Source organism: Apus apus, chromosome 1 (genome assembly GCF_020740795.1).
Source record: "Apus apus isolate bApuApu2 chromosome 1, bApuApu2.pri.cur, whole genome shotgun sequence".
NCBI classification, from domain to species: domain Eukaryota; kingdom Metazoa; phylum Chordata; class Aves; order Apodiformes; family Apodidae; genus Apus; species Apus apus.
Genome location: NC_067282.1, coordinates 177,493,811 through 177,509,059, shown reverse-complemented (window position 1 = coordinate 177,509,059; position 15,249 = coordinate 177,493,811). Strand labels below are relative to the sequence as shown.

The 15,249-nt window shown below is 35.0% G+C and overlaps 1 protein-coding gene across 4 annotated transcripts in view; it reads left to right on the top strand.

The window, feature by feature from the left end:
- IMMP2L (inner mitochondrial membrane peptidase subunit 2) overlaps positions 1 to 15,249 on the top strand; it is a 435,181-nt gene that overhangs the window by 292,563 nt on the left and 127,369 nt on the right. For 3 of the 4 annotated variants that reach the window (XM_051618042.1, XM_051618070.1, XM_051618051.1), the window contains exon 4: positions 2,270 to 2,335. The exons of the other annotated variant lie outside the window; for it this stretch is intronic. In XM_051618042.1, the coding sequence (XP_051474002.1) occupies positions 2,270 to 2,335 (66 nt within the window). The remainder of the gene's footprint in view (positions 1 to 2,269; positions 2,336 to 15,249) is intronic. 4 annotated transcript variants of the gene reach the window in all.

Here is a 15,249-nt window from a genome sequence, read left to right as displayed (position 1 = left end):
CCTTGAAGCCTTTCTGATAAATTGTGTCATGGTTAAATATGTAATTATTGGCAGAAAAATAACCCCTCTTAGAGCAAATACTCGTATCTCAGTTTTAGAGTGATGTTTATTCAAGATCATTACAAGTTCCTGCACAAGGAAAGCAAATGAAAGGAGAAGTCAGTAATTACATTAAAATTTATACATCGTTATTAAGTGAAAATGCTTTTATGGAATGTCAAAGAACTTTTGAAAGTAAGGTGTTAAAACAGAACAGAAATTTGAAAAAGCAAACTTAACGTTTGTTGTCATTCAGTCTTTAAGAAATGCACAATGTATTATATACAGTATGTATTATTATTTATGTTACTTAAATTTTGCATGAAAATGTTAAAATCAGAGTATAAATTAATTAAAAAATAAACCACTTATCACTTAAGTGATATTTTGCAAATATTTTTTATTTTTAATTTATAATAACTAATAATAATGAAGGTGTGTTGTTTTTTCTCAGACTGTGCTCTGAGTGAGAATGAGAAGTAGTCAGTGCTCAAATGAGTGTGCATTGAAGCCTGCTAGGGAGCAGCATCAGAAAGTGCTGCTGATACTCCAGATACTTGAATCATACGAACATCTAAAACTTCCTCCCAAGTCTGACGTGTAAAATATTATTAAATGTGTATTCTCAGCCTAATAAAGCACATGACAGGCAAGTCTTAACTGTGATATGAAACTCTTTGGGTAAAATTAATGCTAAATAAAATATTATAGTAAATTATGTAATGACTTGAAAATTCCAGTGATGACTAAGGAAGGAAAATATGGTCCTTAAGCACTTTCACAACTGCTTTGTGAAAATAGGGTCTTCAGGCTTGGTGAACTGTAAAGTTAAACCATTTGATATCTTGAAATTCAAAATTACATTCTTGAATTTTATTCAATTAAATTGATATATATATATATATGTGTGTGTGTGTGTTTGTGTGTGTATTTATTTATTTATTTATTTCCAATATCTTGACATACACACAAAAAAACCCAAACTACATTTAAAATATTTGGAATACTTTTTGGATTCATATTAAAAAACAATGAACAAGCCTAAGACTATTTTTCTTTTTAACTTTTGGAATTGAAGGTGAACAGCAAACGCCATTTGTCATCCAGCAGTGTGGACAAGTTTTTCATCCTGATTCATCTCAGCTTTACTTTTCTAAGGAAATGTAATCTTAGTGTGCTACCAGTTGACTAGAGATGGGCTTAAAAGTACTGGGCTGTTCTGAGGATGGCATGACCGATGCTCTTAGGCATGGAAACTGTAATATAAAGCTCTTGTGATTGCATACCTGTTCTTGAAACCTAAGATACAGAACCCAAGCATCAGCAGAAAATCAAAACCATTTGCTCCTCCAATGACTTCTTCATGTACAAGCAGAAAAAAAAAAAAAAAAAAAAAAAAAATTAATAACATGAAAGCACTCTACTAAGTTTGAATAGGTGAACAAAAAGGTAGAATGAAAAAAATATATATAGAAAAGAAAGAGATTTTATGGTGCATGTATGTTAACTTTAACCTTTCACAACTATGTTAGATCAATACTTTTAATAGTCTTATCTATTAACATGCATCCAGGAAGTTGGAGTATTCAGGTTGGGTATGAAAGTTCAGCTTTGCTTTCTCATAATATTCTGTAATGCGTGATTAGAGTCCACTCAATAAAACATGTTTATAGGAAATTAACTTGAAGTGAAAACATAGTATTGCATTTAGAAGCTTTGGATAAAGTGGAAACTTTCAGAAAATTTTACAACTATTTCTAAACTTCTATAGTTCCCTAGGCAAGGTTTATGTAAATTAGTGATAGATATATTAATATAACACAAATATTTTTTGCCCCAAGGTGAGGGAATTACATGAATGTTTAAACACCACGTGTTGTTAATGTTTGATGGGGAATTTAGGTTTTAATACATTAATCTATTTGCAAAGGTACCCTCTTCATTCTACTTTAAATGTTGTGGAGTGTATTTTTCCTGATACAGGGTTTGTTGATTATTTTGGTGTTTGTAAGCAGGTCATTTTTCAGCATCTGCTTTTTGGTGATGGTTTGCAATGAGAATAATTACAGTAGCTTCACTTCGTGGTGGAACATCATGATTGATGCTATATCAAGGAGAACATGGAAGCTCCTAATGACTTTAATGGTGTTTATTTCTTTGCAGAATTTCTTTTCATTTTCTTAAAACAATGGGGACATTACTGATTGTATAACCTTATCCCCTGTCTCAGATCTCCTAGGAACCCTGAACAGAAGATCATTAAACGAGTGATTGCTCTTGAAGGAGACATTATCAAGTAAGTATTTTAAGCCTTAGTCTCTGAGACTTCATAGGAATTGTGCAGGTTTTCAGTGGATTTTAAATCAGTATCCTAGACAACGAGAACTTTCTAGTATTTTCTTTCTATCTATTCTTAACAGGGATGTCAGCATTGTACCTGTCTTCTTTTTAATGAGAGGAGAAATGCTACACAAAACTGCTTACTGTCTCACAAAGGGTACATAGGTGCAAATAAAACTTGTTTCTTTGAACATCTTTGCCATGTATCAAGGCAGGTAATTGTATGGCATTTTTTCAATAACATTATAGGGCTGTGATTTTTCATTAGAGAGTCCAGCTGCTGTTTCATGCTGTGGTTGGCAAATACAAGTAGGGTTTTTTTAGTGGGGGTCATTTCTTTGTTTGTTTCAGGTTTGGGGGTTTTCTTAGATTTGATTTATTTTATTTTATTTTATTTTTGAGACACAGAACCCTCATAAATGATTGCCTTCTCTGCAGTGTTTTAGAATATAGGGAATATGGTAGGACTGATTGGGAGTAAATAATTCTATAAAAAAAAAAAATTGTAGCAAGAGTAGACTCTAGAGAACTTCAAGACTTGGTTTACTCTGACAGACCTTCGTACTGGGGCTGGTTGGAAATAAATTACTTGTAGATGTAAATCAGAAGTTTTTATGGGAACAGTATTATTGTGATGAAAATGCTTGTTTGAAAGGATTTCTTTGTCCCAAGTACAGAATACAATTGGCATAAAGCTGGGAGGGTAAATCCCTAGTTTCCCACACTAAGATATGAATGAGCCTGGGAGCTTTCAGACAGTATATCAGACTGAAACTCAATTCATTTAGATAATGATTTTTGCTCTGATGTAGTGAATACCTATGAAGTACTTGGCATCTGCAAATCAAATCAAGAATTTGAAAGTGCTCTCAATGAGCAGTACTGGTGGCCCACTGGGCATTATGAGATATATCTGGCTTTTTTTTTTTTTTCCCCCTTTTTTTTTCTTTTCCCTTTTGTAGTCAATTTAGTCTTTGGTTTCTTGAAAAATTCCTAAGCAACTCAGTTTAAAAAAAATGGAAATAAATGCTGACGTTTCTGTTAAAACAAAATATCTGAAATGACAAAGAAGAGAATTTGATGCCCAAAACCTATGGACATCTTCAGCTAAAATTAGCTATCACTTAAAATAACTGAAAACATAGAAATAGTGTGGGCTACTGAGTGATGCCTTTTATAAAACTGTGTCCTTAAAAATTTACTTATTGCTTGATGTAGTTGATATTAGAGCTATGATTCATATAACTAAGACTGATTTGCATGATTCTGTATTCCTCGTTCATTTCTGTAGCAATGTCAGAATGAGATATGCAGTCCTGAGTAATGTGATCTAGGCAGTCCTGCTTTAGCAGGGGAGTTGGACTAGATGATGTCTAGAGGTCCCTTCCAACTCTGACAATTGCATGACTCCGTGAACTTCAAGTGTTACTTTTCACCATTCTATATTATTAGTGTTTATATGATTTTTTAAAATTGAATGTAGTTTTTGATAACATAAAAGATATTTTATAATTAAATTCCACCTGTAGAAAATTAATTCTGCTGTACATTGAAATGCCATGAGACTTGGAACTTTTCATTAACTTCTGTGGATGTTCTTGGCCAAATGGGCAAAGGTGTGGGGCATAATAGCTGTGAGAGTGTGTGCAGAATAGTAACGAGCCTGTAGGTTAGTGTATCATTCATGGGCACAGAAGACTGCACAATGATCCTAATTTATCTTTGGTAAAACATGTTAGATTAATTTATTGATAGAAATACTAATCTCAGTAATTCTGATGTGCATTTTTTTTTTATTGGAGCACATGAAAATTTCCCCAGAGCTTTTTGCTTTAACTATAGAAACCACTTCTTAGTTAAAGACTGAATTATTGGACTATGATAAAGTTTTAAGTTTTTGATACACATTATTGTCCCTTAATTGTATATGTGTAGGAAATGTAAGTAATACTTGCCACTTTTCATAGCACTAGGGCAAAGCAAAAACTTTGATGTTAAGATAAAACAGCAAAACTGGCAAAATTTTTCTAAAATACGTATTATTTTTGTAATGATACTGAAAGCACGTGTGACTAGGATATTTGTGACTAAAACAGACAACTGGTAACTGAAAGCATGTATAGAATCCATAAAGATTTTTACTCCTATTTGTGTCTGAAGACAGTCTTTTATTACAAACCAAAAAGAATTGGCTTTGATATCTTAAGATTCTATGTCTATGTATTTTTATATATTGTATTATTCTGGATTGGCAGAATTCCCTTTTGCCAAGAAAACCTCCAGCCTCACTGCAGAGAAATTGTTTCAGTTCCAGGGTATGGTAAAGTGGGAATAATCAGTTAGATATGCTGGAGTTCTACCATTTACATGTGTGTTTGTGTGTATAATGGCTTTGTGGAGAGGCGATGGTTTTATAGAGAGTTGTGTTGGCCATTTTGTCTGGAAGGTCAGTGAAATGTACGAAATCTATGTGTTGGTCTGTAAATTTTGCTTGACGTCATGTGCCAGAATGAATGAATACATGCTATGAATGGTGACTCGTCCAGTCCTCCGTCGTGAAGAAAGAAGTTACTGTGAGTTGGAAGGTATTTTCATGTAATGATTCAAGGAACAGGTGATAGACAATATGGTCTGTGAGTCTGTAGTTATGCCTTCATAGATGAATTAATTATCTTTATTCAATCTTTTTTGGGGCATGATTAGGGATAGTTTTTTACAAGAATTCTGTGTTTCCTTATGTTATCAATTAAAATAAGTTTTATGAAAGAAATAGAATAGAATAGAATAGAATAGAATAGAATAGAATAGAATAGTTCACTTGAAAGTGAGCTACAGCTAGTCCAACTGCCTGACTACTTCAGGGCTGACCAAAATTAATGCATGTTAAGGGTATTGTTCAAATGCCTCTTAAGCACTGACAGGCTTGGAACTTCAACCACCTCTCTAGGAAGCCTGTTCCGTGTTTGACCACCCTCTCAGCAAAGACATGCTTTCTAATGTCCAGTATGAACCTTCCCTGGTGCAGCTTCTTCCTCCAAAGAATAATAGACAGAAAATGACCAATTAGCCCTGGAGAATGAATCTATAGGTTATCTTGTATACAGTCAATACTGTAAAGTAGATCAGGTTTTGTTTTGTCTTGCTCAGATTCACAGAAGAATTGACTTCTAAGTAGGAAATAATTAAAATGGTTCCTGAAGACTGTTTAAATGATAATTCTTCCAAAGACGGCCTTCTTCTAACAGTCAATATAATCTAATTTGTTAAAAATTATTGTTGATATTATAAAACACTTTGAATAACTTGGAAGTAAACTTATTAAAACTCATTTTCCTAAATGCACTACTGGAAAATCTATAGTAATCTATCACAGATGAGTTATGGTATGTTTTCATAACACATAAATGAAGGTTTATCCAAAATAAGATAATATTAGAATTGGGATTAAACTAGTAATATTCAGAATTAAATCTGTTCAATCATTTATTGAATTAGTTTGTTTTCCTTCTGTCTGTCACAGTTGCAGAGGTCAGCAGGAGCTTGGTGTGACAGTTCTGTTTCTTTCATTTAATTGTTTGCTTTTTAATAATGTGCCTAATTTAAGAGTGGCATGTGAGCCCCAATGAAGAGTAAGTTTTAAAAGTTTTGTCCAGGGATTTTGCAAAGCTCTGTAGGAGTCAGTGTTCTGAGGACCAAATGTTTCAGCAAAACAATGTTACATTGCATCTTGCAAAACTGCTCTGAAGACGTGAATAAGGAAATAAACCTGGTTTCTTAGAGCATGACAATGCAGAGATAGATCCTTATATTATTAGGGTGGAGATATAAACCAAACTTCAATGACTTTTGAACTTTTACACAAGGTCCATCATTAAACTGCAGAAACTATTGCCATAGAATGTTAGGAAGGTCAGAGATATCAAAGACTTCAAAAAAGGAGTAGAGAATTAATAGAAATAAAGCCCATCAGCAGCTATTACATGCAGAGATCACAGTATAACTTCATGCCTTTCTCTTGTAAAGTTCATGCAGGTTATGTGTCTTCCAGTAAAAGATTCCATTCTGCCTTAAGATATAACCAAAATATGGTCATTCTGTCCACTTGCTGGAAATCCCTTTGAGCTTCAAACATTCTGTTTGCTACTCCATCAGGAGTTTGGTTGTTTTTGGTTGGTTGTTGTGGTTTTTTTTTTTCCTCAGAGAGTAGGTGGAATGCAGTATCCCTCCAGTATGAAAAAGACAATCAACAAGTTTTCTTACTGTTTTGTTGTGGGTTTTTTTCACTGAACCATCTCAATTTCATCAGGCAGTTGTAGCTGCTATTTGTTTTCACTGAGGACCAAGGATGATTGTTCAACAAAACAGCTATCTTTTTTTGCAGAAACTCTACTACTTGATAGTAGCTTGTGTTAGATTAGACAAAGTCCTCCTCAAAGTCTATTGTCTTTGTATTGTGTGTATAGATCTGTAAGCGGGGATCTGCATGAACAAGTGTGCTGGTGGAATTGACAGAAATGACAACTGGTAGTAGCCTGCTGAGGAACAGCGCTGTTCTCAGAGATCGCAAATTTTGGAACATCTTTCCTTTTGACTAACTAATTGCAGGTTTCTTGTTGTTCTGTCTTTGTGTTTCATGTATCTAAAGGATGTAGTAGCTGTCAAACTACCCCTTAGATGAACAACTGCATCTTCCAAAATATTTTTGGTTTGTGGCCATGTGCCCAGAATGCATATTTCATAGGGTTTATGCGGTTTATTTTGCACTATGTATTGTTAGGTGCTGATGTGACATCTTTAAGCCAATGAAAGCTTTTGTTAGGTTCCAGATATACTGCTCTGTCATGACTCTTCAGCATTGCTTGTAGCCTTGCAAGTCTCCTAAACAGTTTCCGTTGATTTTTATTCAATTGCCATATACAGAGCCTTGCGTGTCTGGGTTCCATTTCTGTAAATGCAAGGGATGGAAATATATATTGGTACAGCATCTTTAAGCTATAAAAAACAATCTAACAAAACCAGGGTGAAGATTTTCTGTATCCATTAAGAATTTCTAAGTTTCTATAGATCTTTAGGCCCAGTAATGTAGGTCTGCAAAGACAGATTTCTAAAATTTGGCATTCTTCATACTCACTAAAGAATATGGAGAAATGTTTTTGCCTTGTGTTGGACTTTGGTGGCTTAATATTTGAGGAATGTGTGTGAAGAGAGAGAAAGAATAAGAACAGAAAATTGAAATTCAGGAAAAAAATGTACAAATGTAATTGATTTATTATTTTTCAGAAAGAACAGAGTAAAATAATTTTTCACAAAGGCAAAAATTATTCAAATACAAAAATGAAAAGACATAGTTTCCCAGACTAATTTTTAATTTTTTTTCCACATTGAAAAGTGTGTGTTGATATTATTGCTGTACCCATCACTCCATACAGTAAGGTCTCCATTCCTTTAATATCTGCATAATTTAAAGGACATATTTTCTTCTTACAAGTACATATAAAAGCATAAGATAGCTAAACCATAATGTGTTTCATCGCTATAATTTCTCTAATATTTGAGTTTGTTTCATTTTTCAAAATTCACTGAAAGCAATGGAGTTACAATGTAGACCCAGTGGGGATTCTTGAACTCTTAATATTAAAGGAAAAAAGACAATGTAATATTATTCTCTGAGATTGTACACAGTTTGCAGGGTTAGCTGACAGAAAAGGAAGCAACATATCCTACTACCTCTGAAGTGAGGAGTTTTGATTTGGACATCACTGAGACCGTCAATAACATTAGTTTTCACAGAGTTATTATTCAGACTGAACCCAAAGGTACTGAAAATTGAGTATGCAATTGCAATATGTGCTCAGCTGCTTTCTATTAGTGTGCATCTGAACCAAGATGCAAATGACAGCTGCATCTACAGGAGGGAAAAAGGTTTTTTTATTATTTCTTCATTCTTTTATTATTTTTTGGGGGGAGGAGGTTTAATTAGAGAAGCAGCACTCTAAAATGCAAAAAGCAGCATCTCTTTTAAGATGGCATAGCTGTGAACACTCTGCATAACGAGTCTCAGTAGTGTTCAAAGACTATTTTAATCTGCCAGAGTAATAAACAGTGGGGAAGTCTTTTAAATGCTCTGTAGGCACCTTGGAGTAACATTTCTCATGGCTTTCAGTAAATCCCTGTAGTTATACAGCCCATGGTTATTGAGAAGTATACTCCAGGATATGAGGAAAGAGTTTCTGCAGACGCTTATTGCCAGCATTAGCTGCAGCTTTCTGAAATGCTATTCTATCTTGTGCTAATATATATTAAAGAACTAAGAGAAAAGAGGCAGACAAGCACGTTATGTCTTTATCATTGGAAACTACAAGGATCGTGAACAGAAATCTAGGAGAGGAGCTGGGAAGAGTACCATACCCTGTCTGGACTATGGTTACACAAAGTCCAGAGCAAATAACTGAGATCTTATAACTGGTGCTCTTTTATCGCACTTGTTGGTCAATTGTGAAGTTCTCTGCAGTGCAAATGTCCAGAAGAGATACAGTCACCAGCTTACTTCTCCTGACTGGTTTCCATGTGCTGAACACTGAGTAGAGACCAATGTAAGAATGGATAATACTGCTGATAGGCCAGTCTTTATTTGCTATGGAACGATTTTCCAGGACGTTGAGGCCTTCCAATAGGTTTTAAACACAATTATGAATAGGGCTGTGATACACACAAATACATTTTTAGGAAAAGAAAAATATCATTGTGTCATGTACCACACATAGATTTCTGTGTCCAGTTCTGGGCAGGAAATACATTGATTATCTAGGACAAATTCAGCAGAGGGCCTCAGGCCCTCAAGCTGGTCAGGGGCTGCAGCACTTGCTCTGTCAGGAGAGCCTAGAGAAGAGGAGGCTTTGAGGCCACTTAATAGCAAGCCCCCGATACCTATGGGAAGATTAGCAAGAAGGTGGAGTCAGTCATGCAATAGGCATAATGTGAAGCCAGGGAGGGTCAGACTAGACAGCAGAATAATTTTCTCTGTGAGGATGGTCAGGCAGTAGGGAAGCTGCTAGGGAAACTGTGTTCTTCATCCTTGGAAATGTTCAAACCCCACTGGATAAAGTGCTGAACAAGCTCACTTGATCTTGTAGCTAACCCTGGTTTGGGCAGGAGATTTGATTGGAGACCTCTTGAGGCCCCTTACAACCTGAACTATCCTATGATTCTGTGGTATCAAATACTAAGTTTCAAATGTGTTATGTCACATTTAGGGGAACATTATCTTTGTTAGGAGCTTAAATAAATGCAGTGTATTCATCTCATTTAAGAGAGCATATCCTTTGTAGGCATTTTTCTTTAAAGAAAAACGTTTGATTTGTTTCACTGGAAGTTGATTTGCTGCCAAGACATCACACAGTTAGAAAAGATGCATACAAGTACAATAATCTCAATGGGAAGCTCAGTAAGTTGTCTTTATGAAGATTTTTTAAAAGTGAGCAGCGAGTGAATGAAATGCACAAACATTTAACAAATACAATAGTTTATAAAATGTGTTCATTATTTTAGTTTTCACAAATTATTTCCTTTTTGCTTTCCAAGCTGCTGATACAAATGTCGTTCATGGTCTGAAATTTGGCACTGAAATCCATACTGAGACGTCAGAATAAAGGGCATGTTTAGTAAAAATGGTCTTTGTCTTGAGCAATTTAGAGCTTCATCTTCTCAATGTTTAGATGTCATCTTAAGTAATTTCTGGATAGAAGTTAGGCTCTATTTCAACTCTGATGTTCATCTACATGCATTGCATGAAAAGTTCGGTGTGACAAGAACAAAGATGGGAGTAGTATTAAACCCATTTTATAGAAGATGAAGTCAGGATGAAAGATATTGTAGGGTCATGCTCATGTAAGAAGTGTGTGGAACAGCCATTAACTGAACTCCCTGACTTCCTCCTCCCAGAAAATGAACACTAAGTTCATGTACTTGTCAGCCGGAGATTTTTCTAGATGTACTGGAAAGCAAACAAAATTCAAAACCTGGTAATCCATGCACTTTCCTCCTGAAAATTGAAAGGACAATTTTTAATAGCTTGAGCAGTATTAGGATCAGGGATAATTTTATGTTTGCAAGTTGAAGAAAAACATGCTGAAACAGAAGAGTGAATAATGTAAATAAATCTTTCAGGTCATTTCGTTTACAGCAGTGCAGAAGTCCTCTTACTATCTTTCTTTAATATATTTAGGGTGCTGTACTCAGCCAGGTATACTGTGAAAGAGTTGTATCTGCCTATAATGAGTAGAAAAAGCTATCTTGCAAACTAGACTCTGTATGGGGTTATTTCATTATCTGCATCATTATCTTGGCTTCAGAGTCCCAAACAATTAAATTTTTTGGTTTTGTTTTGTCAGAATTCCTTTGTCCCCTTTAAGGGAAGAATCAAGCAGACTTTTTGTTTGTTTCAAATCAATTAATAGTCAGGTCACTGCAAATGACTGAGTTGTTGATTTTTGAAAGGTATTGCTTTTCTCTGCTGCCCTTCCAATTTTACACACACAGACACACACACAGACACTAATTTCTCCTTTCTTCTACTCCCGACTGCTGGAGATACTCCTCCCTCATGTGATTCATTTAAGTTGGCTGTGGGCATGATACTACTCCAGTCTAATGAAGAAGATTAATTTCTGTCTCCGCTCATGTGTAGGGAAGCAACAGAAGTGGCATCACTTTTGATGCTGTATATAGATAAAAAAAGCATAAAATGCTTCCAGAGTGTTCTTACTAAACACTCATCTTTCCAATGGTTTCACCTGGGCTCCCTTTTGGAACTACTGAAGGCAGCTTAAGTGAACACCATGTACTTGGCATTGCAATGAGCTGACAGGGACCACATGTCTGATTACCAACTCCAGCTGAATCACAGTAACTTCTTAAAATGCTCCGACACTGCCATTTGTGATCATCTGAATGTACCCTCATAGGATCAGAGTCTCAGCTGGTATGAACCATCTTAGCTCTGTTTATGCTAAGGGAAATAGGCCAATTTAGTCTAAAAATCTGGCTAAAACAGTTTCTGGGATAAGAGCATATGTAAAGAAAACATTTTTTTGATAAGAACTTATGTAAAGAATATAAAAATGTTAATTTAATATGTTTCCTGTTTTTCCATTGAGTGGAGTAATGGATAAAGAATTCTACACAGGATTTCTTTATCTCTGTTGTGGTTTTTTTTTCTAATTTAGAAAAATAATGTAAAGTTTTCCATTTTTTTCCCTTCTTAATTAAATTTACAGCCTGACAAAGTTTTTTAGGGTCAGCATGTATTTTATAGCACTGTTTGTCAGCCATATGCAATAATTTCCCATGTTTTAATCTGAAAATTTAGAAATGATTGTGTTTGCTATTATGTAAAGCTTGCAAATATATGCTGGCAGAAATACTAATTGTAATTTTTTTATTTAAAAATATTGCCTTTGTAGTTTGTGCTGAAAACTGATCTTGAGATGAAGGCCTGAATAGTTCACAGTAGCAGAACTAATAAGGTTTCAAAATTGATCACCCCAGTGGTTATGAGATTCAAATGAGAATAGGAGGGAAAATGACTATTATCTTTTTTCATTATTATAGAACTGACTGTTGTTGACATTCTGCTTCTGTGAAGTAAATTGTGTGATGAAACTGTAGTGTATTTTTGGTATAATGGGTAAGAACTCATTAAGCAGGGTCTCCAGCATCTGCGCATAGGGGAGCCAAAACTATTTTCTGCTTTACTGTAGTCTCTTGGCAGTGATTGCACAAATAATTTCTGTTCACTGACCATTATGTCACAAGCTTTTTAATATGCAGCCAAAAATGTTTTATGATAAACTGTATGTCATGTATTTCTAGATATTCAGCTATGTCCCAGATAGCATTTCTATCGACTAAGTTTCAATTTTGTATATATAGCAAAAAAAAAAAAAAATAGTATTAAATCATTTATTGTAGCATGAAGGGGAGCAAGTGATAAATGTTGAAGAAGATTCTGGTAGGAATTGCTATAATTGAAAGCCAAAGCATAGTGCCCTACTAGTAGAGGCCGGAGTCTAATAAGTGATGGACCTCTAAAAGAGATAGAGTAGAATAATGGATGAGGAAATCAATGAACAGATTAGAAATAGGTATGTACCTAAAAAAGAAGAGTGATTTTTAATGTATTTCAGTGGGCTGGCTTGGTGACTGGCTAAATTAAGCATAGTTCCACTGCTAGTGCAATTTTCTATGCAAAAATCCCCAAATTGCCTACATGCAATGTAGTGGAAATGGATGGCACGTATAATTAAAAGTAGCAGTATCATGTGTCTCTTCAGGAGTATTATGGAGCACGTCTTGTCATATTTCTGATATATTATATGTAGGTATGATCATATTTAAAAGAAGAATTTAGATTTCTAGTAATAAAAGTCACTCTACTGTTTCTAAAGCTTATGCAGTAGTTAAAACTTTAATTAAACAGGTTTTAAGAATGGAGAATAGAGACTAAGTTCATAAACCAGACAGATATGCTTTGTAAATGAAGAAGAAAGCTAATTAAGCCAAGCATAGCTGCATAATATTAATTTTTGAAAACACTTCAAGCATATTTGTAGTAAATCTTTCCACTGCTACTGCATATTTCCTAATGAGTTATTCTACAGTTTAGGTTCAGCGTCTATGCTGCCAAGACTTCATAGCCAGGTAAAAAGCTGTATCCTTAGGCATTATGCTAATGTTTATTTCAGCACAATCAACTCTTTGAGCCCAACTTATGACAAGAAAGGGGCAGAAATTACATAAGACATTTTTTGGTAACAGAATGTTTTTAATTTCTGGAATATTTATTCAGTTGATGATAATATGGAGCACTTGCAGGTCTCTATCAAGAATTCTTTCCCAGGGGATAGAAGACTAAACTTTGTAATATGTATGGAAGGTAATTAAGGGTTTTAGTGAACTACTATATTTCCTACCATATGAAGACAAAATTCAAATCTATTTTTACATTGTCACATTTATAGTTAAGTTGAAAGCAATTTCTGGTGCACTTTTGGCTGCAGAGTGTGTTCCACCTCCATGTTTCCTCAAACTATTTACCTAAAAAAACTTGAACATTATGAATTATTTGAAAGATGTGATAAACCTGTTAGGCTGTTGCTTCTTTGGTTGAGCTTCTCTTAAAAAAGCATTAGTTTCCTAACAGATTACCAAGGGAACCCTAATTCTTGTCTTCTGCTGGGAAATATTGATGACAGCTTTAGATTTGTTATTTTGGGGTCTCTACTACATAGAATCTGAAAATTTGGGTCAATTTTTGAAATAGCAGCAAATGTCTGAGGACTTTTAAACCAAACTTTTTCCCTTTGTCAATTCAAAGACTTTTTTTTTTTCCCCCGAGAATATAGAAGTGCAACTGATACTGAATTTTTAGTACGTCTAGCTGAGCCAGATAAACTGTTTCACTGTTATAATTAGTAGCATCCTTCATTTTCTGTCCATCATTCACGCTTGAGAATTCCCAAACATGGTAAAAATAACAGATATAACAGGAATGCAACACATATGTCTACTGAGTTTCGTAGAAGGCTTCTTAAAATCTTCTGTATTCTCTGTGCTACTCAAAAACTGAGCAGACAGACTTAGATTTTAGGCCCATTGCTGAGGGCATACATACTCTTAATGAAAAAAAATACTTTTTTGAAAAAATAATAAAAAAACCCCCAAACTTTAGAAAAAGACAGTGACACAAAGAAAGAGAGGAGAAGAGAAAGCTACACCAGCGGCTAGCCAGAAAGGCGATACAGGGATTTCTTCAGGCAAGTTTCCTCTTCCCATCATTTTCTCCAGTGCTACAGATATTCCCCTGAACACTCCCCACAGTGATTATACAGTTACAGCAGAACCAACTTGGTCACTTCCCTGCTGGTTTCTCCTACATGTTAATGCTGATGATGCTGACTGCAGCACACCAATCAGGTGGAGATGTTGAACTCACTTCACTGGTTATGAAGTTCTGTGCATGTGTATTTCTGGATGTTGCTTCTGGGCTATTTAAATAATAATTATCTACTAACGATCTGTAATTATCTAAGATAAATTTAGCTACTAAGCTCTACGTATTCCTAACCGTAACATTATCAACCAAAAGCTACAAAGCGGGAGGTGAAAAAGGGGCGGGGGGACTCAAACATCAGTCATTATCTGTTCCCACAAGAACCCCAACATCAGAGGCATATCAGTCTTGCACTTCAATGGCACAGGACTATGAGGACAAGAGCACTTGGGATTACAAGGTAAAAGTATTGCCACAGCAGCCTTTGGGCATATCAGTTAAAGACTGCCAAGTACAAAGCAGACTTCAGTGCTACAAGTGAAAGGTTACAGGGCTGTAAAGGGAAGGGACTTAATGCTGCAAATCTTAAATTTAGCACAGGGCAACATCTGTACCTGTCATTTCTCTGTGTATAATGTGAATTTTTATTATGATGATGACACAGAAAAGTCAGACAATTTTGCAGGTAATTTGAAATTAATTATTTAATGGGAAGACTTAAAAATTCTGCATGGTCAGAACTAACTATTTCAGTAGAAATACCAGCACCCACAGTTAATCAGCTAGTGTAGTACAGTGTAGTATACCTCATCTTATAAACTCCCTTATTTTCTTTAAATTTTTAGGGAACATTTTAGGAAATGATGTTTCTTTTCTCCCCGTGCTCCCTCACTCCCCATGCTCATGTATCCTCTATACATCTCTGTACCAGTGCTAAAGTCAGTCTGTAAGACCCTGTACATAGGTAGTTCCGTTCCTGTGTATCCTTTGATGTATATAACAGAGTTTGAGGAGTCTTTTATAAATATTTATAGATTTGT